Source organism: Lolium perenne, chromosome 5 (genome assembly GCF_019359855.2).
Source record: "Lolium perenne isolate Kyuss_39 chromosome 5, Kyuss_2.0, whole genome shotgun sequence".
In the NCBI taxonomy this organism is placed as follows: domain Eukaryota; kingdom Viridiplantae; phylum Streptophyta; class Magnoliopsida; order Poales; family Poaceae; genus Lolium; species Lolium perenne.
This window is the reverse complement of record NC_067248.2, coordinates 223,415,950-223,441,965: the sequence shown is the minus strand read 5'-3', so window position 1 is coordinate 223,441,965 and position 26,016 is coordinate 223,415,950. Positions and strand designations below refer to the sequence as shown.

Genomic DNA, 26,016 nt, shown 5'->3' with positions numbered 1-26,016 from the left:
TTTCATGTGTTCAAATCCTTCCGGTTTGTCTTGCTTGCCATGAAGCCGGGTTGCGGACAGCAGCTAAGTCAAAGATTTACCTTTAGGTTAAACACACTACTAAACCGGGAAAGCGAACCTTAAGCAAACAAACCGGTATACGAAAAAAATAGACATATTGCATGCAATTTCGATAAAGGCGGTCCCCGAGATTCATTCGAGGTGGTGGCATACTACTAATAGCAAATAAGGTACAAAAAAGGAACTCCTTACATTGCACCTTCAGGAATGGAAAGGGCGGAGAAGGGCTACATTCCATAGCAGCTCGCCGATCATCATCACCTCGACGCTACCGGTGGTGCGATCGGAGCGCAGCCCGCGAGTAGCTGAAGATCTTGGTGGATCCGGCACCACCAGCACCATCGATGGGCACTGGGCTCCGGCGCGGTGCCGAGGTAGATGCGGTGGGAGCCGAACTCGATGATGCGGCCGTTCTTGGGGAAGCGACCGCCGTAGGCGAAGCAGCCCGCGTTGTCGTCGATGATGTCCAGCGAGCCGAGGCGGTAGACGAGGCCAAAGATCACACGCTCGCCGGAGACGGTGAGAAGTCCCGCCCGGATATGAACTCCAGCAAGCACAGCTGCTGGCCCCACGGTGGGCACCAACTGTCGTCGTGGTGAAAAGACAGATGCCATAGGATGGCTTAAGTTGGGGCTGAATGTGCGCTAGAGGATCCGGGGGACGGTTTGGTTAACAGGGAAAGAAGATGGGAAGAAACCGGTATGTATTCCTTAACTTGACCCTTGGCCAGAGGTAGAAGATGAATAGTACAAGTCTCTTCCGATCTACTGATGAACAGCCTAACTTCTCTCTAGATGCCAACCGTCCCACGCAGGGGTGTGCCCCCTCTCCTTATATAGGGGAGAGGGTGGCTTACAGGGCAAGAAATCCTAATGGAATCTAGGATGAGCTAAGCTACTTTATAAAGCTACTTTGGCCCAGCTGACGTCGGTTATGACTTTAAACAGGGAGTGGTGACCTCCGCCGGTATCTTTAACGTCATCATCTTGCTTTGGCGCCAGGGCTTCGTTTAAAGCTGATATGCTTCGCTCATCCTTGTCCTCTAGTCCTTGAAGGAATCTTTGACCAAAGTGCCGACATGCTACAGTGACCCCTGGTACCGGTTTACCGATACCTTTCTCGGTTATGCCGGTATCTTTGTGCCGATATCTTCGTGCCGGTATCTTCGTTCCGGTATCTTCGTTCCGGTATCTTATGTTGGTATCTTTATCCGTGAGAACCGGTATCTTACCCTTTGTGTCTCAATTTCTCCTCTTGGCATATCTCCGGCTTAGATATCACCGGTTGCTTTTACTCCGGTATACCCCTCCTGGTATACCGGATTGTTTCATCCAACACTTAAACTAAGCCAACATAATCCGGTTTATGTCGGTCCTCTAGTATCTTTATCCGGTATCTTTACCTTTGAGCTCCGGCATCTTTTGCCTCAATCTCTTACGTTTCACGTACTCCGGTATACCCCTCCTGGTATACCGGTTTGTTTCAACTTAGCTCCATTCTTACTCAACTTTGAGCATCCGGATTGATCTTTAATCCGGTATACAAATGACATCTTGTGACATATTTGCCATAGTCTTGGCCTACCGGAGGCCATCCCCCCGACACAAAGGTTGCAGTCACATCTTATCTCTAATGGTGACCTTACCATACTAAGACCATCACACAGAAATAAGCTGCGGCAGTTCATCAGTTCATCCTTAAAGTACGGCAGTTCAGAAGAAGAGTCCCTACCTACCACGAATGGAAGTTCTTAAGCATAGTCCCTAGCTACTACAAATGGAGGTTTAACATTGAAATTCGACATCAATCAAAGAGGAAGTTTAGCATAGGAATCTTCTTCTTATTCTTCTTCTTCTTCTTTCGGGCTTCATTAGGAACAATAGTTTCTAGGAAATAGTTATCTTCGCCCCAAGCTAAGATCAAGTTGTGAATAATGCAGCATGTAAGAACCATCTTGACTTGGGCCTAGTAAGTGTGGTAGGGTTTCTGGTCAAGGCCTTGAACCTATTCTTCGAAGAAACAAATGCCCTCTTGATGGTGACTCTAAGGCTTGAGTTTTTTAGATTGAACAATTCTTGGCATTGTATGGTATGTTCCTAGAAGTGAACTCGTTGAGATGGTACCTTATTTTCCTGAAGGGTGGTATGTAGACTCTTTGGTCGGCATGCATAGCCAGCATTCCATAGCTAGGTAGAACTTAACACCAGGGATTTTCAACCGATAAGGTGTAGACACACACACAACCAGCTAGCACATATGTGAAATGCATATCAAAATCCACAACAGCTAGTACATTCTGGTTGGTGTAGTGTTTCATTGAAGGACATTTTTTGGCATCCTTTGCTATCACATGAGTATCATCAATATCCCTAATGCAATCTTGTGAAGCAACAAAGAGACGGTCTTGTTTCTGACCTTAGCACTCATATGATGAAATGAAAGAACATATTAGTACTCACCCTAAAATATGGCCACCATCTGCAGTTATTTTTGATCTTGGGAGATGTGTTCTTTGATGGTTTGCGTTATCATTTCTCCTCTAAGATCTCTAACTGCAAATAACACATGTTCGTTGTAAGTAGCGAGAATTAGTGTCCATTAATCATCTGAATGTGCTATGAAACTTTCTGTTATGACTCACAACATGAAGAAACATGGCCAGTTCCTCTTCCACGGAGGCGTGGATGCTATCTTGAAGCAGTCCTCTATCCGTGAACATTTCGACAAGTGCAAAGGGGCTCTTCTCATTTGAAGCATTTGGCTAGCCTCTACATCGTTGGAATAGTGGATATAGTTTAGGTTTCCCATCCTCTCTTCATCTCGTGGTAACATTGGACCATATGTGAGACGAGGATAGGCAGCACGCCTGACTGCGGTCTTGTGCAGCAGGAAGATCCAGGCTTGAATGACAACGATGAGTGTTGTTGCGTGATGTGGGTGCTTGATGTGGTCGTCCTAATCAAATTGATCTATCATTAGTTACGGCCAACTTGAACCCGCGGAGTTGTACATAAATGGATCTACCACTAGGCGAGACAGTAGAGTAGATAATTGTTGCTTACCTCCGCCATTAAAGAAGATGGAAATGGGTTGGAGTTAGAGAAGAAAGAGAACAACCTCTGCCCTCGTTGCACACGTCGATGTCGGTTCGGTGCCGGAGACCAAGAAGACGAGCTCCTCCAGAGGACGGCGAGGGTACGGTGCAGGAGTACAAGGAATTTACAATATGGGTAGATCTGCATCCCTGCCACCGCTGTGTTTTCTTTTGGTGGTAGCTAAAGGAGGAGGCAAGTGAAAGAGGGAGGTGACCCCCAGCTTTGCCGCTCAACGCTATCGGGATTTCCCCTTCTCTCACCACCTCGCGTTGAGTTGTCGCGCTCAGGACATTCTCAATTTTCGTCGCACCCAGGCTGGCCCTAGAAAAACTTCCGATTCAGGTGTTACTCCCGATCTCATGTCCTGGGAGTGCTTTGAGAGCTGTGTTGGCCACAACGCGGACCCAATCTGGGCATCCAAACATCCGTTTTTCATTCCCAGCAGGTCTAGCTGAGGAGCATGCGAACTAGCAAACGCGCTTTTAGGTGTGCATTCGACAAAGAAAAGAGCTTGGGACACTACTTTTACAAGATATATATTTTTCCCCAATTTTCCACGTTACTTTGAAGAAATTAAGAGCTATTAAACACTACTAGTAGTACTATTATGTCCATAATGTAACTTTCACATGCAGAAGTCGCTAGATCAGAAAACATTTTGTAGTACACATAGAGTTGGGACAAATACCAGTAGTACTCAAGTACTGCCGAAAAAACATTAGACGACTGAATTGAAACGGATATGCACTCATGCTCACATCTGTACACGAACTGAAATTTTCACACTGAAAAAGTACAACAATTAAATCAAACCTAATGACATCAGTCGTACCACCAGTGAGAACTAGCAGTGCAATTTACTCAAGAACAAAAGAGAACCGAAAGAAAGTGCAGCTAATACCTGGCCTGCTTCCGTTCCGCACCAACTAGCCCGCAACGCAACAGCTGCCACCCATACCATATGAACCTAATGAATTATTTAGCCTCCTCCACCTCCCTGCACAAACACCAACCTTTTATATAGCGTCACCTCTTCTCAACAGCACCCTTGCCAATTGCTACCCAGCCTCTTCTCTTCCTTCGTGTTCACCTTCCCTGCCCTGCTCAGGTTTGTTCCCTCTCCAGTTCTCCTCTGCATTTATAATGCGATATGATTAATTGACTATGCAATTTGAAAGTTCTGCATGATCTCGTCTGGTGAAAATCCATTGCATTTCGTTAGTCAGCTAGGAGCTACGTGGTCTTCAATGTACTTGATGTTTGTGTAATTTCTCCATAGCTTCTGGTCTCTGGGCCATGAGAGTTCTGTCTATGTCGAACACGGTGACATTATTTTCTCTTAGCAGTAGGCGGCGTTGTCCGTTCAGTTTAATCTTCATGTTTTGATACTTGGAACTCTGATGTATTTCATTATCTCTTCTGGTGATGAAATTCGATCCCCCCCGGTGGGTCGTTTGGAAAAAAAAAGTTATTTTCTCTTATAGTCGAAGCAGAGATTGCGTGACACTTGGTGTAGGCAGAAAAGTGTTCACTTTGGTAGTTGGTTCTTGCCGTTTTGTCCTTGTGTTAAGATCTACATGGCTTTCTTTTTGTTCAAGCAACTACTTTATTTAGTATCATGATTTGGTAGGTAACACTTAAACTTTACTATAATGCTGCACCAACACTAGATCTAGTGATCCTGGAGTCTGAAATGATTTATTTGTGTGTTGTGTGTGTGTGTGTATTTTCCTTATCAGAGATAGTGACTGGATCAATCACCAAGTGTAAAAATTCTTGATCTGAATGCTGAAGCGTACACTGAAATGGATGGTAGATCTTGCCATTTTTCTTCTTCTTGGTATCAGGAAGCAACATATGGATGATCAATCTACCATAAAGTAATCTTCTGAAACTCTCTGCGTGATCTCAGGGGATTGGATCAGGGAAGAAGACAAAGCAGGCAAGGCAAGCACACGGCCATGATGGTGATGGAGTTCAAAGCAGCCATTCTTACCACCGCCGTGCTGGCCGTCCTCCTTTGCTCCCCGGCATTGGCTCAGAAGAGCCCATCCGTGTCGCTTCCCCCCAGCACCTCGCCGGCGCCGGCGCCAGCGCCACACTACGTGGACCTGGCGGCGCTCCTAAACGTGGCCGGCCCGTTCCACACCTTCCTCAGCTACCTGCAGAAGACGAACGTGATCGAGACCTTCCAGAGTCAAGCCAATAACACCGACGAGGGCATCACCATCTTCGTCCCCAAGGACTCTGCGTTCTCTGCGCTCAAGAAGTCCACCTTCTCCAACCTCACCAGCGATCAGCTCAAGCAGCTGCTCCTCTACCACGCCTTCCCATACTACTACCCGCTGTCCACGTTCAGGAACCTCAGCGCGCTCAACCCGGTGAACACGTTCGCCGGATCGCCCTACACGCTCAACCTCACTGATGACATGGGCAGCATCTCCGTCCAGTCCATGTGGTCCAAGCCCAAGATCTCCAGCAGCGTCTACGCCACCGAACCCGTCGCCCTCTACTCCATCGACAAGGTTCTCCTGCCCATGCAGCTCTTCAGCAAGGACCCGCCGCTGGCGCCGGCGCCGGCGCCCGCACCACAGTCCGGGGCGTCCGATCTGGCACCCAGCCCCGGCGGTGGTAAAGCGGGAGGAAACGCCAAGGCCGACTCGACGAGCGAAGCGTACCGCGTCGGTGTCAGTGGGCTGCTTGCTACCGTGGCAGGTTGCTTGATGCTCATGTGGTGATGAGAAAAAAGATCAAGGGTTGGCATTTGTAAGCGCTTGAAAATTTGATTTTGAGTTGGTTCATGGAGTCATTCTTTTGGACATAGTAGGCATGGTATTAGAAATGAATTGGATTATATACGTCATATTACTCTCATAATCATGACCATTACTCATAAATCGATGGATGGATGAATTCTGAAAAAGACTTCTCACTACCATTCGTGTTTGCGGAAAAGCTAGACCTACGGTATGAATCTTACGAAAATATTTTACGGACGTGGGAGCAGCAGGTTGATTCGTTTGTTTTTTCCTTGCGTGATTTTCGAGCTGTAAACAAACTGTGTGATTCCACCTCAGCCCGTAACCAGGCTCTTCGTGTTTGTGTGTTACACTGGAGAGCCTCTTTCGTTTGTAGGATTCTCAAAATAAAAGAAATGTGATGTACGAATTAATGGTTTGTTGATAAATGGCATAACATTAGTTGTTGGATACTCCTACAAGAAGCTATAGGGTTAGATGGAAGGGCTGAAACAAATCCAGCTTTAAATTAACGAACCCAACAAGCGGCTAGGATTACAACCATCACATCCCAAAAAGAATTACCAAAAAAGAGGGGGGGGGGGGGGGGAAGCCAGAGATACAAGCACATACGCGCCATAGGGTTAAGAACGCACTCTTCTCCTTCCTCTCTCCCACCACTCTTTTGCCCCCTCCACCCCTATCTCTAATCCTCACCTCTCTCTTGAGTTGTCCCCCATCAGCCCTCGGATCAAAGGAAAGGAGAGGGATACAGATTCCGGCTATACAATCAACACCAACTCTAGCCGCTGGCCATCTCCATCAACCAAGAGATTCACTCGGCGGGGAGAAGATGACTTACTCTTACAACAACTTTGGCCATACCCCACTCGCCCTCCAGGATGGTCTTCTCCTCATCAGGTGGGCGGTCTTGGCTTTGTTGAGTCCAGGTCCACCCTCGCTTTCCGAGCCTTTTTCGATAAAGGAAATTTTATCACTTGAAAGATTTGAGCATTACACCCGACCTATGCATAGTTAGGATGCACATAGCCATTCGAGAACCAAAGTGCGAGTACAAAACATGACACCATACATGAAATAAAAATGAAACTATATCGGCTCCTAAGGCGGTGGAGGTTGAATTTTGAGATTATGATGCCACCCATGTTGGGTAATAAAGTTTTTCGCCGTGTACTTCAACTGTGTAGACACTTCCGTAAAGAAATTGTGGTTCTCCATATGCAAAAGAGACGACCATGAACGAAGCCAAGTGGTGCACCGGTAGATAACCTGCATAGAAGACGAATTTTCATCATTATAAACCTTATCATTTCTAAATAGTCAAAGTGACCAAATAACGGCAAGTGCTCCCACCTAATTAGTATTTTAAACCTATGATCCACCCCAAGTAGCCAATTGCCGAAAATATTAGCAATGCAACGTGGCATGTATAAGGTAAAGCCTATTTGGATGATTGATCATGTTGATTTTGCGAAATAGCATTGGAAAAATAAGTGTTTTATTGTCTCATCCTCGTGACAAAAGACATGCTTTTTTTTTTACTTTCCTGCCATTTCCGCTTTACAAGGTTGTCCTTAGTGAGAATAACGCCTCTCCTTTCGATCCTAGTCTACCGCATCCTTCAAGGTGTACGACCATCGACAATCTCCTCCTTGAAGGCCTCCCGTTTTAGCAAGGAGCTGATTTCAAAAGAGATGAGTTGTGCTTAACTGAAGGACTCTTAGCAGGGAGCTGATTTCAAATTTGGGTCTTATTGGTTGCCTTCTATATATGCAATTGTGTGTACGAACCATAGAAATTGGCTTCCATGTGCACTGAGCATGGCTCCTTGTTCTCCTCACATGCCACCCTATTTTCATGTGTGTGCAGAATCTGTTCCATCGATGTGAAATGTCTCAAATCTTCTGCTTGGCTGTATCTTATTCCGTCCCCCATTTGACTCTAATAATTCTCTAATCTCTTTCGACATGTGTTCAGTCTCCTAATGGAGCGGGCATGAAGCCACCAGCAAACACAAGCACATACAAACAAATAATCACGTTCTAGGTCAACTTCACATTGATTTACCGACAGTAGCAGTTACTGCATGTTCTATTGTCATCAATTTACTAGTAGCTGATCTTGTCTCGATGCTTCTGCACTACACACCTAATTTTTTTGTCAAAAGCTCCCTCAGCTATCCGACCTCATGTGTGCGCTGCAGTATGAAAAATATGACGTGCGACCGGTCGATGAACGCCGAAGCCTCACCTACTCTCTCACGGGGAAACCGCTGCCGTGAGGTGCGACCGATGAGCGATGATATTACTTTTGCGTACAGCAACGCAAGATCTCCTGTCGGTGGAGCAGAGAACGATCCACTTGCATATGATGGTTAGAGCAAGGTAGCCGGTTATAACAATTTATCACATCATTTATGTACAATAGTAAGCTATAAAAGTATAATACTTTTACAATACATGGTCCACCTTTTAGTCTAACATAGTGCCTGGGAGCACGTGCTAGAGCTGGCTGTTAGATAAGAGTCAACTTCCTTTCTCTCTCCTCCAACTAAACATAATATTTTATCTCTTATAGTCAGTTGACTGTATCTTATTGTACTTAGCATCTCAGCCGTGCCTCCTATGCAGGTTCGGCGACAGCGCCGGCACTAGTAGCCAAGTACATGGTGTGGGTCCAGTGATAGCGCCGAGCACCGGCACTAGTAGCCAAGTACATGGTATGTCTGTTCTTAGCCGCGTTCCTAATGCAGTCCTTTTAATATAGTGTTTGATCTATTTTTATGAATTAAAAATATTGCAAATCAAAACATAAATAATCTCGGATCATATATTTCAAATCCCGGCCATCAAAATGCGCCAAATTCGGCCACACATATTAAAAACATCGCATGCATAACATGTAAGATGGCTCCTCCACCGTTGGTGCCGGCTCTTATGTCGCCAGCATTGGCGATGTGTTGCTGCAGGTGCCCTCCTTCATTGCAAGAAGATGACCCGTTGCTTCATATGAATCTCCTTCACCTCCAGATCCATGTTCGACATATCAGCCATCAAAATCATGAAGGTTTTTTCTTTCTTTTCACAGCAACTGTTTCTTTCTCGAGCTCCATCTTGATGTCTTGCTTCTCCATCAAGACCGCCCACTTTGTATCACTCTCTTCATATTTCAAGGACTTGCTCGATGTGACCTCAAGGAGGCACTTGTCAATCGGTGATTGCACCCTATTGGATGATGTCGTTGTGACAACGACTGCCTTGGCCTTCTTGTTCCCAATGGGGCGTCCCACCGATGCCACCGAGGAGGGCTCTTATTTGATGCTCTCGTTGCCGCCCTTCTTGTTGTGTGTCCTCAGGAAGAGCTTCCGTTTCCTGCAAGTTTAGAGTTTCTTGAAGGAATGCATCAAGTTGAAGTCCTTGTCCTTGTCGTCCACTCGAAACATGTCTAGAGCATCCATCAACTAAGCAAAATAGACACACATCAATACATACATAGCCGAGGTGTAGTATGCAAAATCAAACAAGTTGAGAACTCATACTTGATCTTCCATGGGATTGCCACTTTGTTTTTTAGCGCCAATATTCTCAAGAAAGCCATGGAATTTGTTGACCACCAATTGTATGATACTCCACCTATTGATATAGCATTTTGTTTTGGTGCATTTTTGGTGTACTCTTAGTTGGTCAACTTGCGTTCATCATATTTGGATTTTATCCTCTTCCAGTAGGCGCCCCTAGTTTGACTGAAACCAATGATGGGGTCTAGACTCATGGCCTTCTAAGAGTCATCACACAAGCACTCGTCCTTCTTTGTCCTCCACTTCGGCCCTCAGGTTCCTCCGTCTATCTTCCCCGTCGGTAGTTACTCTGGGTTCCTCCTCATCTTCTTCTATCCATCCCCCTCCTCCTCGTTTTCTTCTTCATTTTGTGTGGTGCCACCAGAATCGTGTAACACCCCAACCACCACCACCCCCCCTTGGCCGGGCTTGTTACCCGTGGCAGCTCTCTAGGATCCCTAGACTAGCAACACAGATCAACGCATGTCTTTCCTGCGCACTTTGTCCTCACTCGTGCGAACCCCGGGAAGGACTTCCCGGTCGGTCACCCATCCTCAAATTACTCCGGGCCAAGCACGCTTAACCTCGGAGTTCTTTGCTGATGAGATTCCGGAAAAGAAGTTGCAAATTTTACGTTGGTATGAGTATCCTATCAATCATATTAAGCCCTAGGCCAGGATGTCACAACTCGGTCGCATCATGGATAATCTCATGAAGCAGGACGTCGCTATACATCTACACGCACAAATGCAAGTTCTACATAAAGCTTACGATCATGCTATGCACAAACAAAACACAATGCCCGTGAATGTGGTAGGACAGCGACGGTGCTTGCAATGGACAGGAATAGGGAGTGGGTGTGGCTGGCGAGAGAAATGAAATGGGAGGGAAGGAAAGGAAAGGGAAAGTAAAATGTGGTTTCCGACGTGCTATTGCCAAGGCTAGCCCACCCAGTTGATGTATGTGCCTGACGCTCCCAAGCAGCACACTTTGGTTCGGGTCGATCTCGAAGTATCTGATGAATTATCGAGCCGAGCCGGATATACTGACGCTTTTTTTTCGTCAATAGTGCTATTGGGGGAGGTCTGGGAGGCATGACTCAAGATGCCGGCATGCGAGGTGTCAGTGTGCGGTAGATGGAAACATATTCTCCGCTCGATGCGGGTGTTGGCTGGCGCACCGCATATGGCGGGTAAGTTGGGCTGGGCCCGTTAGCAAGGTAGTATGGTATTAATTAGGTTATCTTGGTTTTCTTCTAGTTTCTTCTATTTTTATGTGTTTTCTCCGGTTTCCTGGTTTTGCCAGCTAGGTCTTTTTGAACTCTTTTTGAAACCTAAATTTTTGAAATTCGAAACCTTAAAAAAAAGATTTTAACATTTATCAAATTTAAACATTCTCTAAATTTAGACATTCTTAATTTTAGAAAAAATTAATTTGTTTTAACCTAACTTTTAGAATAAATTTAAATAATATGAATAATATAAATATCTATATTAAAAAAGAGGCCCATGGCTCGGAAATGCTAGGTGAGCATAGCGCCCGCTTAAGGCGGAGCCTATCGCTGTGAACTTGGTTCATGGGATAGCCCGAACGTGACAAGCCAGTGAGCTCGCGTATGTTTGTTAGAGCATCACTAGTAGTACCCCTAAACCCTTAAACCCTCAAACCAGTTTAAGGGTTGAGAATGGGCATTTTTTGGCACTTTTGAGGGGTGAAAAACAGGGGCAAAGACTAGAACCCTCAAACCCTCAAACTGATATAAAAGAAAATAAAAAGAAAATGCCACTGAGGTGGTCAACCCGACGGTGACTGGCAGCGATGAGTGGCGGAGGCGGCGCTCCCGTGGCCCCCTGTATGCGCGGAAGGGCGCGTTCGAGAGAGGAGGCCGCGGCGAACCTGATCGTGGCGGTGCCGCTCCTTCATGGCCGTCGGAGCTCGACCGGCGACGAGCAGTGGGGCGGCCGGTGCGGGCGCGTGTGGCGGCGGAGTTCTAGGGCGAGAGGGGGAGTGCGGAGGGGCTCGGCGGGACGAGGAGCTCACCCCAGAGTCGATGGTGGCGACGGCGACGGCAGGGGAGGCCGGGAGGCGCCGCGGCACTCGACGGCATCGGCGGCCGGACTTGGGGAAGATGGGGTCGGCAATGGCGATTGGGGGCGCCTGCGGATGATTCCTTTGGTGGGGAGGCTCGGGCGGGCGAGGCGGAGCTAACGGCGGTCACGGCGGGGTGTGGGGTGGCCGGTAGCAGCGGGGCGAGGAGGCGTCTGCCGGCGGCCAGGGTTTGGAGGCGGGGCGCGTGGCTGAAACTTCCCTCCCGCGCGCGCGTGGGGGGGAATAGAGGTTGTAGGGGTTGGGCCTCTCCAACCCCTACTTCTACAGGTTGAAAAGGGGTTTGAGGGTTGGGCCTTTAAATTTTTTTGAGGGTTCGAGGGTTTTGGGGTTCTAGTCTACGCGTTTTTCCACTCACAAACTATAAAAAAGCAGTTATTTTTTTAGGGTTTGAGGGTTTAAGGGCTCTACTAGTCATGCTCTTAGAGCATCTCCAGCCATTGGGCTCCCCAGGCCGAAATCCGACGTTATTTAGCGTCGGATGGATGTAAAACTCGGCCTGGGAGGTCCATTTTCTCAGCGGCGAGCCCAGGGAAAAGACCGAATTTATTTGAATTCAAACATAAATAGACGAAAAGTGTTGAAATGTAGGCCAAATTTAGAGATATTTAGGGCATCTCCAGCAGCGCGACGCAAACGGACGCTGAGTGACCGTTTTCGTCAGCCGTGACCGGAAATGCTTTTGGGCCCTCCTCTAGCGGGGCGACGCAAAGTGACCGGTCCGTCCGCGACGATGCAAACCTGGCCCAAATATGCGCTTCGGATGCGTCTCTGCGGACGCTGAAAGTGTCCGCTCACGTCTGGCGGACGTTTCGTCGGGCTCGCCTGGCAGCGACCTTGCGCCGCTGCGTCTTCTCAAGCGCGCCAGCGACTGGCGCCGCTGCGTCGCTTCGGCAGTCTGCACCATGTTAATGGCGATGTCTCGACTGCCTAGCGGCCGCCGCCCACCTCCGCCAACAAACTTAATGGCGACGCCACGCGTCTCGCGGCCGTCTCCTGCCTCCGGCCTATATAAAGAAGACGCGCCTTCTTCTTCCTCATCCACTCCTCCAAACAAACCCTAGCCGCCACAAGCTCTGCTGTAGCGCCGCCTAGCTCTTCCTGCGACGCAGCCAGGCCCGCGAGGAAGTCCATGGCCGTACTTGGTGGCCAGCGAGACGGTCGAAGCCGCGGCCCTGGGCACCCCCGAGGCCGTGGCCGGGGCAGGGGCCGCCGTGGTGGAGCAGCGCAGGGGCCGCCGTGGTGGAGCAGCTATGACACCACGTTCGCCATCGCCTGAGGCCTCCTCGTCTTCGCTGGAGGACCGCTGCTTCGAGTTCCTCCTCCGCATCGATGACGATCCACTCGGCATCAAGCGGCTCCCGGACAAGTTCGCCGAGTTCGTCGATGGCGTCGAGCCGATGCAGTTGCAGCTACGGGAGGCCAGCTGTAACTTTTGTCGGTGGCCTGTCGAGGTCTTGTTCGACGGGTAGGGCAAGATGTACCTGCACACCGGGTGGGACAAGTTCGCCCGTGACCTCCAGCTCGAGCCCGGTTGCCAGCTCACCTTCCTCTACGAGGGTGATGGCGAGATGATCGTCAAAGTGTTCGACGACACAGCGTGCTGCAGGCATTACCACACCGGCGAATCCGGCTCGGACACCGATAGTTAGATCTTAGAGTATTCTTTCTTTGCAGCGAATATGGTTACGGGCCAGACGAAGCCAGTAGTCAATGTTTCTAGATGTTCTTCCTCGAAAGAACCAACAGGGCCACCGAGACCAGCTGGATTTTCTAGTTTGGGTGACTGGGTGTGCCCTCGGATGTTCTTTCTTGGGAGCGAACATGCAGAAATCAACACAACTGGTTTCCTCATTTTGCAATGTTTTATTTGTGTCAACCATGGTTCAAACTATGTATTAGTTTGTGTAAACCATGTTCCAAGCTATGTATTAGCTCGTGTAAAATCATGTTCCAATATATAATATTTGGAACTATGTTTAAATGGAGAAGAGAAAAAATAAGAAAAATAAATGCGTCGCCCCGCTGGAGCCACCCCCAGATGCAAACAGACGCACGGACAAAAACGGACATTTTAGCGTCCGCGGCGCGACGCAAACGGACGCTCACGGACAATAAAATGCGTTGCGCCGCTGGAGATGCCCTTAATATATATAGATGAGTTTCTACATCTATAGACCGAATTCGTAATATATTTGAATGCGGCCAGAGGGAAACATAAACTAAAATTTAGAAACGGCGTTCTATATACTGAAATGGCGGTAGAACGCCGTGTAGTCGCTATCGTAGACCTTGACGTCGACCCCGACGAGGACGACGACACCATGCGCCGTGGCATCCAGGAGCTTCCGTGTCAGCGCGACACGGAAGGCACCGCCGCCGGCGGCGGCATCCCCAGGACGGGGTAGTTGCCGCCCTCGATGTGCGCGAGCACATTCTCGAGCGTACGGCCCGGCGCGCTCCACCAGCGGCGGTGGACGGCGGCATTGTTACGAGCTGGAGGAGGGGGAGGAACGTCGTACGCCGCGAGTTCCTGTTCGTACCGGTGACGGAAGAAATCATTCCAGGCGTCGTAGTTGTCGGGGAGGTACCGCTCCTTCGCGCGCTGCTCGTTGCTGAGGGTGATGAGCACAACGTCGATCGTGGCGTCGAGCGCGTCGCCTCCCACCAGAAGCGCCGGGATCGAGACGCCCCCCGCGCTCAGGCGCCATCCTCCGGGCGCGCGGAAGTCCGGCGGCGCCAGGTAGCCCGCCATGTGCAGAAGTTGCATCTCCCACTAGTGTAGGGAACGCCGGCCGAAGACGTTGTTCGCCGCGCCGTCGCTGTAGCCCGCCATTGCTCGCTCGAGGAGGATTGGGGAGAGAAGACTAGGCTGGGGAGAGAAAGGAGACGACGGTGGTGAATGCAGCCAGACGCGGTAGTTCCGCGATAAATAGAGGGTCGAGCGCGTGAATTCGAGGCGAAGATTGACCGGCGGCAGGATTTTACATCGCGCGGAAGACGATGCAATGAAGACAACGATCGACCTTTCTCACCGACAAGTCGGGGCCACCAGCCGCGCGGGAAATTTTCTCGATGTGTCCCGCGCTTTCGTTTCCTCCGGACTCTCCGAGCGCTCCCCGGGGGGGCGGGATGATATGGGTTCGCCGGATGGATGAAAGCCCAAATCCGAATGAAAACGAGGACTGAAAGTGCGACTGAGCCGTTTTCGTCCATCCGGAAAAAAAAAGTGTTCTGGAGGGCCTTCCTGGATACATGGTTGGAGATGCTCTTAGCACCGTGCGCATTGGGCTAGCCACGGGAACATTGGCAGGACGACAAGGGAGCGCAGGCCCATGGATCGCCCGGCGAATATTTCCTCCTCTGTTATGGGCTCCTCCCGCTTGGGTGAGCTGCTACCGCGAGCCATTGGCCCGTGACTGAGAAACAGCAAAGCAAGCAGCAAAATTGCAAAAATACTCGTGTACAGCAGCTAACGCAGCTGTCCTGGAGAAAAACAGAGCGGCAGGAGCATCACAAGTCACCTGCGCAGCGCAGATCCTCTATCACATTTCCTTCCCCACATGCTCAGTCTAGGGGAAAATATACTCCTTGCTTGCACAATCCGACGACAACGACAAAAATAACTCTCGTACCAAACTATTATACAAACTGATCCAAAATTATTTCACTAAACTGACTGACTCTTTTAAGCAGGGGCGTACGCAGAAGGGTGGCCGGGTGGGATGTGGCCCACCCTGAATTTTTAGAAAACGTTTTATATTTAGTTATTTGAGTAAATTTTTATCACACATGAGCAGTAAAAATAGAAATTAGAGGTGTGTGTCCACCCTAGGATATTTTTGTGCGTCCGCCACTCCTTTTAAGTAGGGCCATGCAAGCTTGACAGCGTGGCACACATGGGCCGAGCGCTTGATGGGGTAATGTCGTCTTTTATGTAGCGCCATGCAGAACGAGGCTACATGCTTGACAGTATGGCACATATGGGCTAGCGCTCGATATGGTAGCATCGTAGACAAGTGAGCTACCCCATGGCGGATAGCATCGAGGACAAGGGAGCTACCCTCTCGATTTTGCCTAAGGCCGAGCCATCCCAACCTGCATGTATCCTTTGTTGTTCCGTGGAGGAAAAATGAAAAGTTGCATAGTGTATCGCCCACCCAGGATAAATTCACACACAAATTGTTATATTTTGTAATAGTTATTCATAAGCTGCTCGAACTAATGGTGGAGAAACCGTGTGGTTGCAGATTAGGTCGTACATGGAAAGGGGGGAGGCTTCATCCATACCTAATGAAGGAGGTGGAGGCAGCGAAGTTTACTAGCATTGAGGATGTGGTCACCTTTGTCAAGTGGCTCGGCCCTCGATTCGGTTGATCGGCCAGTGGTAATAATAGGTACCAATCGTTCTGGGCTGCACGTGCATAAGTGTGTGTTGCTCAAGCACCTTGAGTGGCCGAAGCACAAGGAGGACACGCTCCGAGAGGCGGCAGCTGGGTGCCGCGACTTTAAAAAGTTGGAGGGCGAGGCATCGTCGTTCCACGAAGACGGTCGGCAACCCTATGTCACTGCGCTCAAGAAGATGTAGGGCCCTTTTGTTGTGGCTTTTTTTGGCTTTTGGCTTCGGCAAAAAGTCAAAAAAACATTGGATTTTGGAAGCCAAAAACAAAAATCCTATTCTTTGGGCTTCTAAAACCCAAAAGCTAAAAAAAGCACTAGCACTTTTACCAAAGCCAAAAAGCCAAAAAAAAGCCACAACAAAAGGGCATATAGGCCCTCTTCGAGAAGTAAGCAGCTCTACGATTTCACCGATGTCGATCAATTCTGCGCTCCTCCCACACATTTTTCTCATGTTATGTTGCTATGGTGTGCAATTATTTGGCAACTCGTTGTCTGGTTTTGTCGAAATCGCCGCACAATCCATCGAGAAGGGCGCTGGAATGCAGCGGCGACGGAATGGAAGCTAGCTGCGGCGGAGGCGGAGCGGACGGGGCATCGGAGCAAGAGCCGGGCCGGTGTAGCGGGGATCTGGTCCCCTCCCCGGCCGGCTGCGTACGACCGCGCGCGTAACTCCGGGCGCCGAGACCCGCACGTGAGCTCAGTCAGATACAGAGGCAGAGCGTCGCTGCTAGACACCGCATCCGCATCTACACCGCCGGCCGGACCGCACCGCGGACGGACGGGCATGGCATGTGCCGTGCGGCAGAGCTGCCCATCGATCGGAGTGGCGGAGTGGGACCACGGTGCTGCGGCGCACGGCGGGCCGACCATACGGCGATCGACCCATCCCACCCTCACAATGTGCACGGCGGACACACTCCATTTCTACAAGATCAGAGCAAAACATGATGTCATCTTTGAATACATACGGCCACTCGTAATCAAGGAATAATAACCATTCAGATTGTCTTTATGATGTCAGTGTTCATTTCTAGCACCTGCAAGTTGATTAGGCCCACCGTGACCTTGGACTAGCTAGTCACAATGGGAAGTATCGTATACTATCATGCTTATGATACTAATTTATAATACCACCTCTATAACACATAGTATCGCAAGGTAGTATTATAGTTTCATCATATCTGATATTTTGTAAAATCTTAATACAAATTTATACATAATGCATTTATGCCTGAGGGCATCTACCCTAGCAAAGCAGGAGGACGAAACCCTAAAGGTTGTCATCAAAGACTCTAAAATCGAGGAGCTCAGCAAGTGGCCCCACTACTAGGAAAAAGGCATTCAGTGGCGCACCATTAGTGTGCCACTGTTATCACGCCACTGCTAACTCCTAGTAGTGGCGCACTAGGGGTGCGCCACTACTAGCCTGGATACCTGTGGCGCACTGCCTGGTGCGCCATTGACATGTCCTGCAGTGCGCCACTATTACTCCAAAGTGGTGCGCCACTGTTGGTGTGGTGACCCTGCATACCACTGCATGTTGTAGTATGCCAGTCGTTGATATAACATTCACGAAGTACCATTCCGCAAATATTACATCCCTCAGAGTAGTACAACAGAACATAGCAGGTCCATAACTCATTCATTTATTATTACAAACATAATACACATATCGTCTCGGAGCTCCTCTTGGGTCCTAAAAGGAATACTCCTGGGTTCGAGGCGAACCCAACTTAGCTTACAATATAGAAGTCTCATTAAGTTATACATTTATTCTCTCGAGCAGCTAAGTATTAAGAGTTCGGGCTGCTCGGCTACTACTACTACTCGATGCTTCTAGGCTTGATCTCCTCCGGAAGCCTCCCCGGTTCCGTAGACTATGAGGTAGTCTACGCCTTCAATACCTCCAGAGAGGTCTGGTTCTTCATAGCCGATGATCTCGGCTCCTTCAGGGTTGTCGTAGTCCTCCTCCAGTCGATTCAGACAATCTAAGCAAGGGATTTAAGAGTGGGATGAATACGAGCGTACTCAACAAGTTCATTGTAGATAAGAGGTGTTTAATGCACTAGCTACGATATTAGACCAGAAAGTCTAATACCAATGCAGGTTTTGATAAACATTTCTTCAAGAGATTGCTTTTATTTTAAATAGCTATGTCCGTCAGCCTTCACCGGTTTACTAGAACTTCATGGAGCTCCTTTCCGGCCGCGTTCGCAGTTCCATATCCCGGAACAGGGAGTGACAGGTCACGGTTCTTTACACTCTGCAGAGGTGTGTTGCTTTACCCATAAGAGATCTTAACCTTGGTGCCAACCGGACAGCTTTTCCGTCCACACTTCCTTAGGTGTGAGGCCCGGTATAAGGTCTAGCCAATCATGTTCCTCCGCTACCTCGAACACCCACCCTTTGTTGCATGCCCCGACCCTGGGTCCTCGCCGGTCCCATTATTCCCACTCACGGGTGGACCCCGACCACGACAACAGTTTGGGACTCGTTAACCAAACTCCTTCGCCGGTAGCTGCAACCCATCATAGACCGCAATACCGTGGGTACTTAAGGCTTCCCCAGACAACCGCTTGTTCTTCGAGCGACAAGTGTCTACGGACTATGCCGTGGTGACTTAAGGCTTCCCCAGCCAACCGCTTGCCCTGACAGATACAAGTGTCTACGGTAAAGCGCATCCGTTGATGAACGAGAGGTGGAAACACTTTTGACTACTCCGTCCCACTCCGGATCTTATGGTTAACACGGGTATTACGGCACAAGAATCACTGGCGACATTTGTTGTTTAATCCTAGATGGATATAAACCCTTGCAATGGAACCTCCACCATATCAACACAATCCATGGTTCCATTGCCCACCACATAGTCATATTCATAGTTATGAAAGTAGTGGTTTTGGTTTTTATGCAATAGTGATAATCATAGTACTTTGCAAGTAATTTGATAGAAATACTCAAATGACATGAGCAAGTGATGAACTTGCCTGAACACTGCAAAGTTTTGCAGTTGGATGGTGTGGACTGACCCTTGTCCTCTGTCTCTGAAAAATAGCATCATTGTCCGATAAGGGCAATGGTTAAAGAAGCAATTATGCATGATTCCAGTTTTAGGGTTTGTTCCCCCCTTCCGATGTCGTTATTATTTCATGTGAGAGGTTAATACTAAGAATAATTTGGAGATACTCTATTTAGGGTAAATACAACCTTGAAATATTGTCAAGGTGTTTTTAAAGTCCAATTGCGTTAATGTACTTATTTTCATTATTGAAAATAATATGTGTGATTTAAATCATTATTTAAATCATCAAATTTAAGACTTATTCTTAATTGTCTTCAAAATTTCTCTTTGATATTTTATTTAGATAGAGAATTTTATACTGATCAATTTTCATATTTTTAATTATTTTTTTAGAGCTATATTCTATTTTATAAAATTCTTAGAAATACTCACTTAAATGGGTATTTTGGAAATGTCCAAAATACCCCTCGGGCCCACCTGTCAGGCGGCCGAGCTGGTTAGGTTGGACCAGCCCACTGGGCTCGGTCCAACCGACCCAGTCGCGTCATCTCCTCGCGGTGTCCTAACCCTAATCCCCCTCTCGACTCCCGCGACGCCGAAATCGTCTCCGCCGTCGCCGCTTTGATCCGGCCGTCTCCGGCCGTCACCGGCGACGAAATGGTGCGGATCTGGACCGCCTCTCGACGGCGGACATGGTGGTCCGCGTCGATCTGACGCTCGTGTCCTCCTCGACTCGCCCCCAACGCGTCTGCGCCTCGGCCGCACGGATCCGTGAAGATCCGCCGTTCATCGGCGTCCCTGGCGCCGTGGCGCCGCCGTGGTGATACTGGCGTTGCGGCGAGGTGGTGCCTGGCTCGGCTTGGCATGGCGCCGCCGTTCGCCCGGCATGTGCCGCCGTGCCGCCATGGCCGAGCTCATCTGCTTCGCCTGTAAGTTACTCCTCCTCCTTCCTCCTCTGTTACTTGTTCTACTTTCTTCTCTTCTCCTCCCCTTCGTCTAGCTCTGCCACTGGCCTGCTTCTCCCTGTGGAGATGCTTGCCGTGCCGATGTCTTTATTCTGCTACGCTTCGTGGCCTTGCGCTATGCCAGCCCCGGTGCTGTGCTAGGCTGCTTTGCGTCGTCTTTGAGCTAGGCATGCTTCTTTGCGCTACTTTTCTTTGTGCTTGTACCGCCATGTGTATCTTCTTTCTTTGTCTTCTTGTTCTTTCTCCATTACTTGCTTTGTTGCAACTCATGAGCTCTTGCTCATGAGCATCTTGTGATGCTAAGCTCATTTAATTATTCTTGGTCTTTGTTATCTTGCTCCTGCCTCTCCTGTGTGTGCAATTACTTGCCTCTGGCCTGATGACTGTGTGTCATCCATGCAATTTGCAAGAGCTAGTGCTCCTGATGTGCTAGTATTTGTATTCTGATTCTTGGACATGCTCAATTGATCCTAGCTGTTGAATTAACAGCTCCATCCCTTGATGGAGTGCTTCTGGATACAATCATAAAATGGTTTGTATGATTATCTGTGATACAATTGTTGCTTAACTGTGGCTATTTAATTAACTGGTCCATGCTCTGCTGCTCAGTGATGCTCTAACATGCACTGGCATGCTATAGCAAGCTCTGATGATCATATGATCATCACCGGTTAGTGGATTGCTTACCTCATCTGTGCCTTCTTTGTTGCTTATCTCTGTGTATGTGTGTGTCACAGACATGTGCTGGTGCTTGCTCAAGCATCAGTTGATACTTGCAGTGATCCTCTGGATCATGTGCAAGGTTCTGGTGCATTGATTACTTGTGTAATTCATTTATCTGTATTACCTTGCTTTATTGGATGGATAAATGATGTGAACTGTTGAGCAGTAATGATCATTTCAATGAATTTGATAGAGCTAGATGGATGCCAACCCTTGGTTGAGTACCCTAGCCCCCTTTGAACCCTTCTGGGTGATGATATCTGTGCAAGGCTTAACTGTTTGGACTAGTTGAGTGGTTGAGGTGGCCTCAACAGCATTTCCTTCTTTGTTAGAAGCTCCCACCTCAGTTGGTTTGCTGTGGCTTAGTGAATACCTCACTGGTTAATTCCTTGTTGGATTTCCAGTGATCTTTGTTGTTGACAAACAAGAATAGACACCAGTTGTCTATATGTTTGATGGTGTGCTAAGTCTTAGGTGCTAGGTGACTTTGGTTGATTGGATAGGATCATTTCCTTGCTGGATTTCCTTGGTTAAGCCATTGTTCTGGTTAACCAGTGTTCCCTTGGTGATTTCCTATTTGCTTCACCCTTATTTGCTTGCACCAACTGGCTTGGTAGCCAGATGATGACCCAAACAGGGTTTCTACCCTTCATTTCTTCTGTGATTGATGCTTATGCTTATTTATGAGCAAAACTATTGCTTGCCCATGATCATCTGTGTATACCTCACTCCAGCTCCTAGAAATGTGTTGGTGTAGAGGGTTTGCTTCTGGATGATGTGTGAAGCTTGCCCTGCTCCTCCTGCTGGCTTGTGATGCTTGATTTGTTTCTGGTGATGTATGGAATGGGTTGAACAGCTCTGGCTATTCTTCCTATTCTTGCTGTTCTTGGTGTTCTTACCCTTTGAGGTTCTGTCGATGGAGATGCTAGGGTTTTGGCTTGATGAAAAGGTTTTATACCTAGCCTACCTCGCTTCCTTGGTCGACAGCTCTTGCTTGGTCACTTTGGTGACTCTCCCTGGCCTTGTGTGGTGTTAGACATGCAGTAGTCCTTGTGTGTTGCCTGTGTGTGTGGCTTGGGACTTGGGCTGGTGGGAGGATCAGCTCGGCAGAGCTGTGGTATTATCCACCATATTCACTTCTTTTCTAATCTGCCAAGTGGCTTTGCCACTTGGCATAACTTGTTTTTCTTCTTTGTGTGTGTGCAGGGAACTTGGAGATGATCAAGATGAAACTCAAGATCATCTTGATCAAAGAATTCATGAAGATCAACAATGTAGTTTAGGTCATTTCAATTCCTTGTAATTTTCCTTTTTTCTTATTTCATTTATTAATTTCATGTAATGTGTTGTAAATTCATAATTCAATTCTGAATATTGTAAAGATAATGTATTCTTGTGTGATGATCAATAAAGCTCAACGTTTTCTCTAATGAGCTTTACTTATTATTTATATTGTTTATATTGTGTATTATTTATAATTGTTTAATGAATTATCTCAAATTTGAATTATGAGATATCTATTTGATGTTTGAATTTGAAATTCAAATTCAACTTTGGTTTGACTTCCAACATACAACTTAATTTTAAAATTCAATCATGCAACTTAAGATTGTGATGCATCTTCTCTTCTCTCTTCTCAAAACCCTAATCTAGTTAAGTAAAAACAAGTTCATCGCACTCTCGAAACCCTAACCCTGTAAGGTGTCGAGAGAGAAACCTGTTCCCCTTCGATGCAGTTTTGTTTTAAAAGCGCGAAATTTCCCCGTAATTTACAATGCAATGCACATCCCTTTCTAAAATCTACCCCTCGTTCGTCTCTAAACCTGGGACATTACAGCCTTTCCCCCTTAAAGAAAACTTCGTCCCGAAGTTGTGGTTGTAATACCTGAAGAGTTCGGGGTATGTTTTCCTCAGGTCTTCCTCTTTTTCCCAGGTGGCTTCCCTCTCGGGATGGTGCTTCCATTGTATCTTGCAGTACTTTATAGCTCTATTCCTGAGTTGTTTCCAGTTCTCCTCGAGAATCTTTGCTGGCTTCTCGATGTAGGTCAAGTCTGGTTGTAACTCGAGCTCTTCATGTGATACTGGTTCATCTGGGGTCTTCAAACACTTTCTGAGTTGCGATACATGGAATACGTTGTGAACTTGAGATAACCTTCCCGGTAGTTCCAATTCAAAGGCTAACCCTCGGTTTTGACTCAGAATCTTAAAGGGTCCGATGTATCTAGGGCTTAACTTTCCCTTTACTCCAAATCTCTGAAGTCCTTTCATCGGGCTTACCTTGAGATATACCATGTCTCCAACTTGTGGCTCCCATGTTCTTCTCTTCTGATCGGCATAACTCTTTTGCCGACTTTGAGCTATCTTCAACCTATCTCTGATAATGTCGATGATTTGTTTCTTTTCCTTGACATAATCAGGATTGAATTCTTTGCTTGCTCCAGCTTCATACCAACATATGGGTGATCTACACTTCCTTCCATACAGAGCTTCGAACGGTGCCATCTTGATGCTGCTTTGATAGCTATTATTGTATGAAAACTCTGCTAATGGCAGGTGCTCCTCCCATGATCCTCCGAAGTCTAGGGCACAAGCCCTAAGCATATCCTCTAAGATCTGGTTAGTTCTCTCGGTTTGTCCACCTGTCTGGGGATGATAGGCGGTACTATAGTCCAACTTGGATCCTAAAGCTTCGTGTAATTGCTTCCAAAATGCTGACGTGAACACGGATCCTCGATCCGACACGATCTTCTTGGGCACTCCATGTTTACTCACGATCTCTTTGATGTAAAGATCGATGAGTTTCTCTCCTTTATCTTGCTGGTTTACTGCTAAGAAGTGTGCACTTTTCGTCAACCGGTCCACGATTACCCATATCATGTCCTTCTTTTTATTGGTCATGGGTAGTCCGGTGATGAAATCCATTCCTATCTCCTCCCATTTCCATTCTGGAATGGGCAAGGGTTGTAACTTTCCTGCCGGACTCTGGTGTTCAGCTTTCACCCTTTGGCAGGTATGGCATTCCGCCACATATTGTGCTATTTCTCTCTTCATGTTGTTCCACCAGAATAGCTCCTTTAGATCCATGTACATCTTTGTACTTCCTGGATGAATGGAGTATGGTGTTTGATGGGCTTCCCGGAGTATTACTTCTTTGATTTCAGCAATATCCGAAACACAAATCCTCTTCTGAAACCATAGTGATCCTGATTCTCCTCGATGAAATTCTGATGGTCTACCTTCATCTATCCTTCTCATCTCCTCCACGATGAATGGATCGTCCAGCTGACCCATCATTATCTCATTCTTCAGGTTGACATTTAGCTCATCGGCTACTTGTAAAGCCGATAGTCCTTCATGAGCTTCTTTCTCCCAAAGTTGTATCTGGGCTTGACTTATTTCCTTCCTCAACTCCGGTGATAACTCTTGTTCCACTCCGCCAGTGCTCTTCCTACTTAAGGCATCTGCTACAACATTGGCCTTTCCTGGGGTATAATTGATGGTCAAATCATAATCCTTGATCAGTTCAAGCCATCTTTTCTGCCTCATATTGAGTTCCTTCTGAGTGAAGAAGTATTTGAGACTCTTATGATCTGTATAGAGCTCACACTTGGCTCCATAGAGAAAATGTCTCCATGTTTTAAGTGCAAATACAACTACTGCTAATTCTAAGTCATGTGTTGGATAGTTCACTTCATGAGGTCTGAGTTGCCTCGATCCATAAGATATTACCTTCCGATCTTGCATGAGTACGCAACCCAATCCATGCTTGGATGCGTCACAGTACACGGTGTAATCCTTGCCAACTTCAGGAACTGCTAACACCGGTGCCGTGGTGAGTTTCTCCTTCAGAGTTTGAAAACTCTTCTCACACTCCTCTGACCACACGAATGGTGTGTTCTTTCTTAACAGCTTCGTCATTGGTCCTGCTATGTTGGAGAATCCTTCAATGAATCTCCGATAATATCCTGCCATTCCTAGGAATCCTCGGATTTCCTTGACAGTCTTGGATGCTTCCCATTCTAGAACTGCTGCTACCTTGCTCGGGTTAACACTATTCCATCTTTGCTAATGAAATGACCAAGAAATTCCACTTGATCTAGCCAAAATTCACACTTGCTAAACTTGGCATAGAGTTGATGTTCTCTTAGTGTTTGCAAAACTAACCTCAGATGTTCAGCATGTTCTGCCTTGTCTTTGGAATAGATCAAGATATCATCAATGAATACGATGACAAACTTGTCTAGATATGGCATGAAAATCTTATTCATGAGATTCATGAAAATTGCTGGGGCATTGGTTAATCCAAAAGGCACTACAAGGTATTCATGATGTCCATACCTTGAAACAAAGACAGTTTTCGGAACGTCTTCCTTTTTGATCTTTATCTGGTGATAATCGGATCTTAGATCAATTTTTGAAAAGACTCTCGCGCCTCTAACTTGATCGAATAGATCTTGTATTCTTGGAAGTGGATACTTGTTCTTCATTGTCACATTGTTCAAATTCCTGTAGTCTCCGCACATCCTTCTACCATCATCTCTTTTATCCACGAAGATCACAGGTGATCCCCATGGTGAAACACTTTCTTGTATAAATCCTTTCTGTTCCAAGTCATCCAATTGCTCCTTAAGTTCTTTCAACTCCTTAGGCCCCATTTTATATGGTGCTTTTGCAATCGGAGCTGTTCCAGGAATTAGGTCGATAGTGAATTCTATCTCCCTATCAGGTGGCATTCCTGGTAATTCCTTAGGAAACACATCCTGGAATTCATTTACTACCGGTATATCTTCCAACTTCACCTCCTTCATGCTGTTCAGTTGTAGCTCGACCTCTATCTGGGTATGCTTGTCTCCTTGGTAGATCATTCTACTTCCATCTGGGCTTTTCAAAGACACCGTCTTGTTCACACAGTCGATCAATGCTCCGTTAGCTTCTAACCAGTTCATACCAAGAATAACATCAATGCCCTTCATTGGTAAAATGAACAGGTCTGCGTCAAATGCGCACTTATTGATCATGATGACTTGTTTTTGTTTGGTATGGGTTACTACTATCGTTCCCCCCGCGGAAAGTATAGTTATGGGTGTATCTAACTTAGTGCAACTAATCCCATGTTTGATGATGAATCGCTGAGAAATGAATGATGTAGTTGCACCAGTATCAAAAAGTACTTTGCCCGGATGAGTGAGTATCTGGAGCGTACCTATCACCGCCTGATCGGAGTTAACCACCTCCTCCAAGCTGGTGCAGTTCAACTTGCCGAAAGGTTTCTTATTCTTCCAGTTCCCTCCTCGGCTTCCTCCTCCTCCTGACTGACCTCCTCCAGTAT

The 26,016-nt window shown here is 47.4% G+C and overlaps 1 protein-coding gene across 1 annotated transcript; it reads left to right on the top strand.

Moving 5' to 3' along the window:
• Positions 1-4,103: 4,103 nt before the first annotated feature.
• Positions 4,104-6,018, top strand: LOC127302052 (fasciclin-like arabinogalactan protein 7). Its single transcript, XM_051332398.1, has 2 exons — positions 4,104-4,263; positions 5,068-6,018. Exon 2 carries the CDS (start codon positions 5,117-5,119, stop codon positions 5,891-5,893), a length of 777 nt encoding a protein of 258 aa, XP_051188358.1. The 5' UTR covers positions 4,104-4,263; positions 5,068-5,116; the 3' UTR covers positions 5,894-6,018.
• The last annotated feature ends 19,998 nt before the right edge of the window (positions 6,019-26,016 follow it).

Coding starts and splice junctions, on each gene's coding strand:
- LOC127302052 (XM_051332398.1), top strand. CDS start 5,117: ATGATGGTGATGGAGTTCAAAGCAGCCATTCTTACCACCGCCGTGCTG.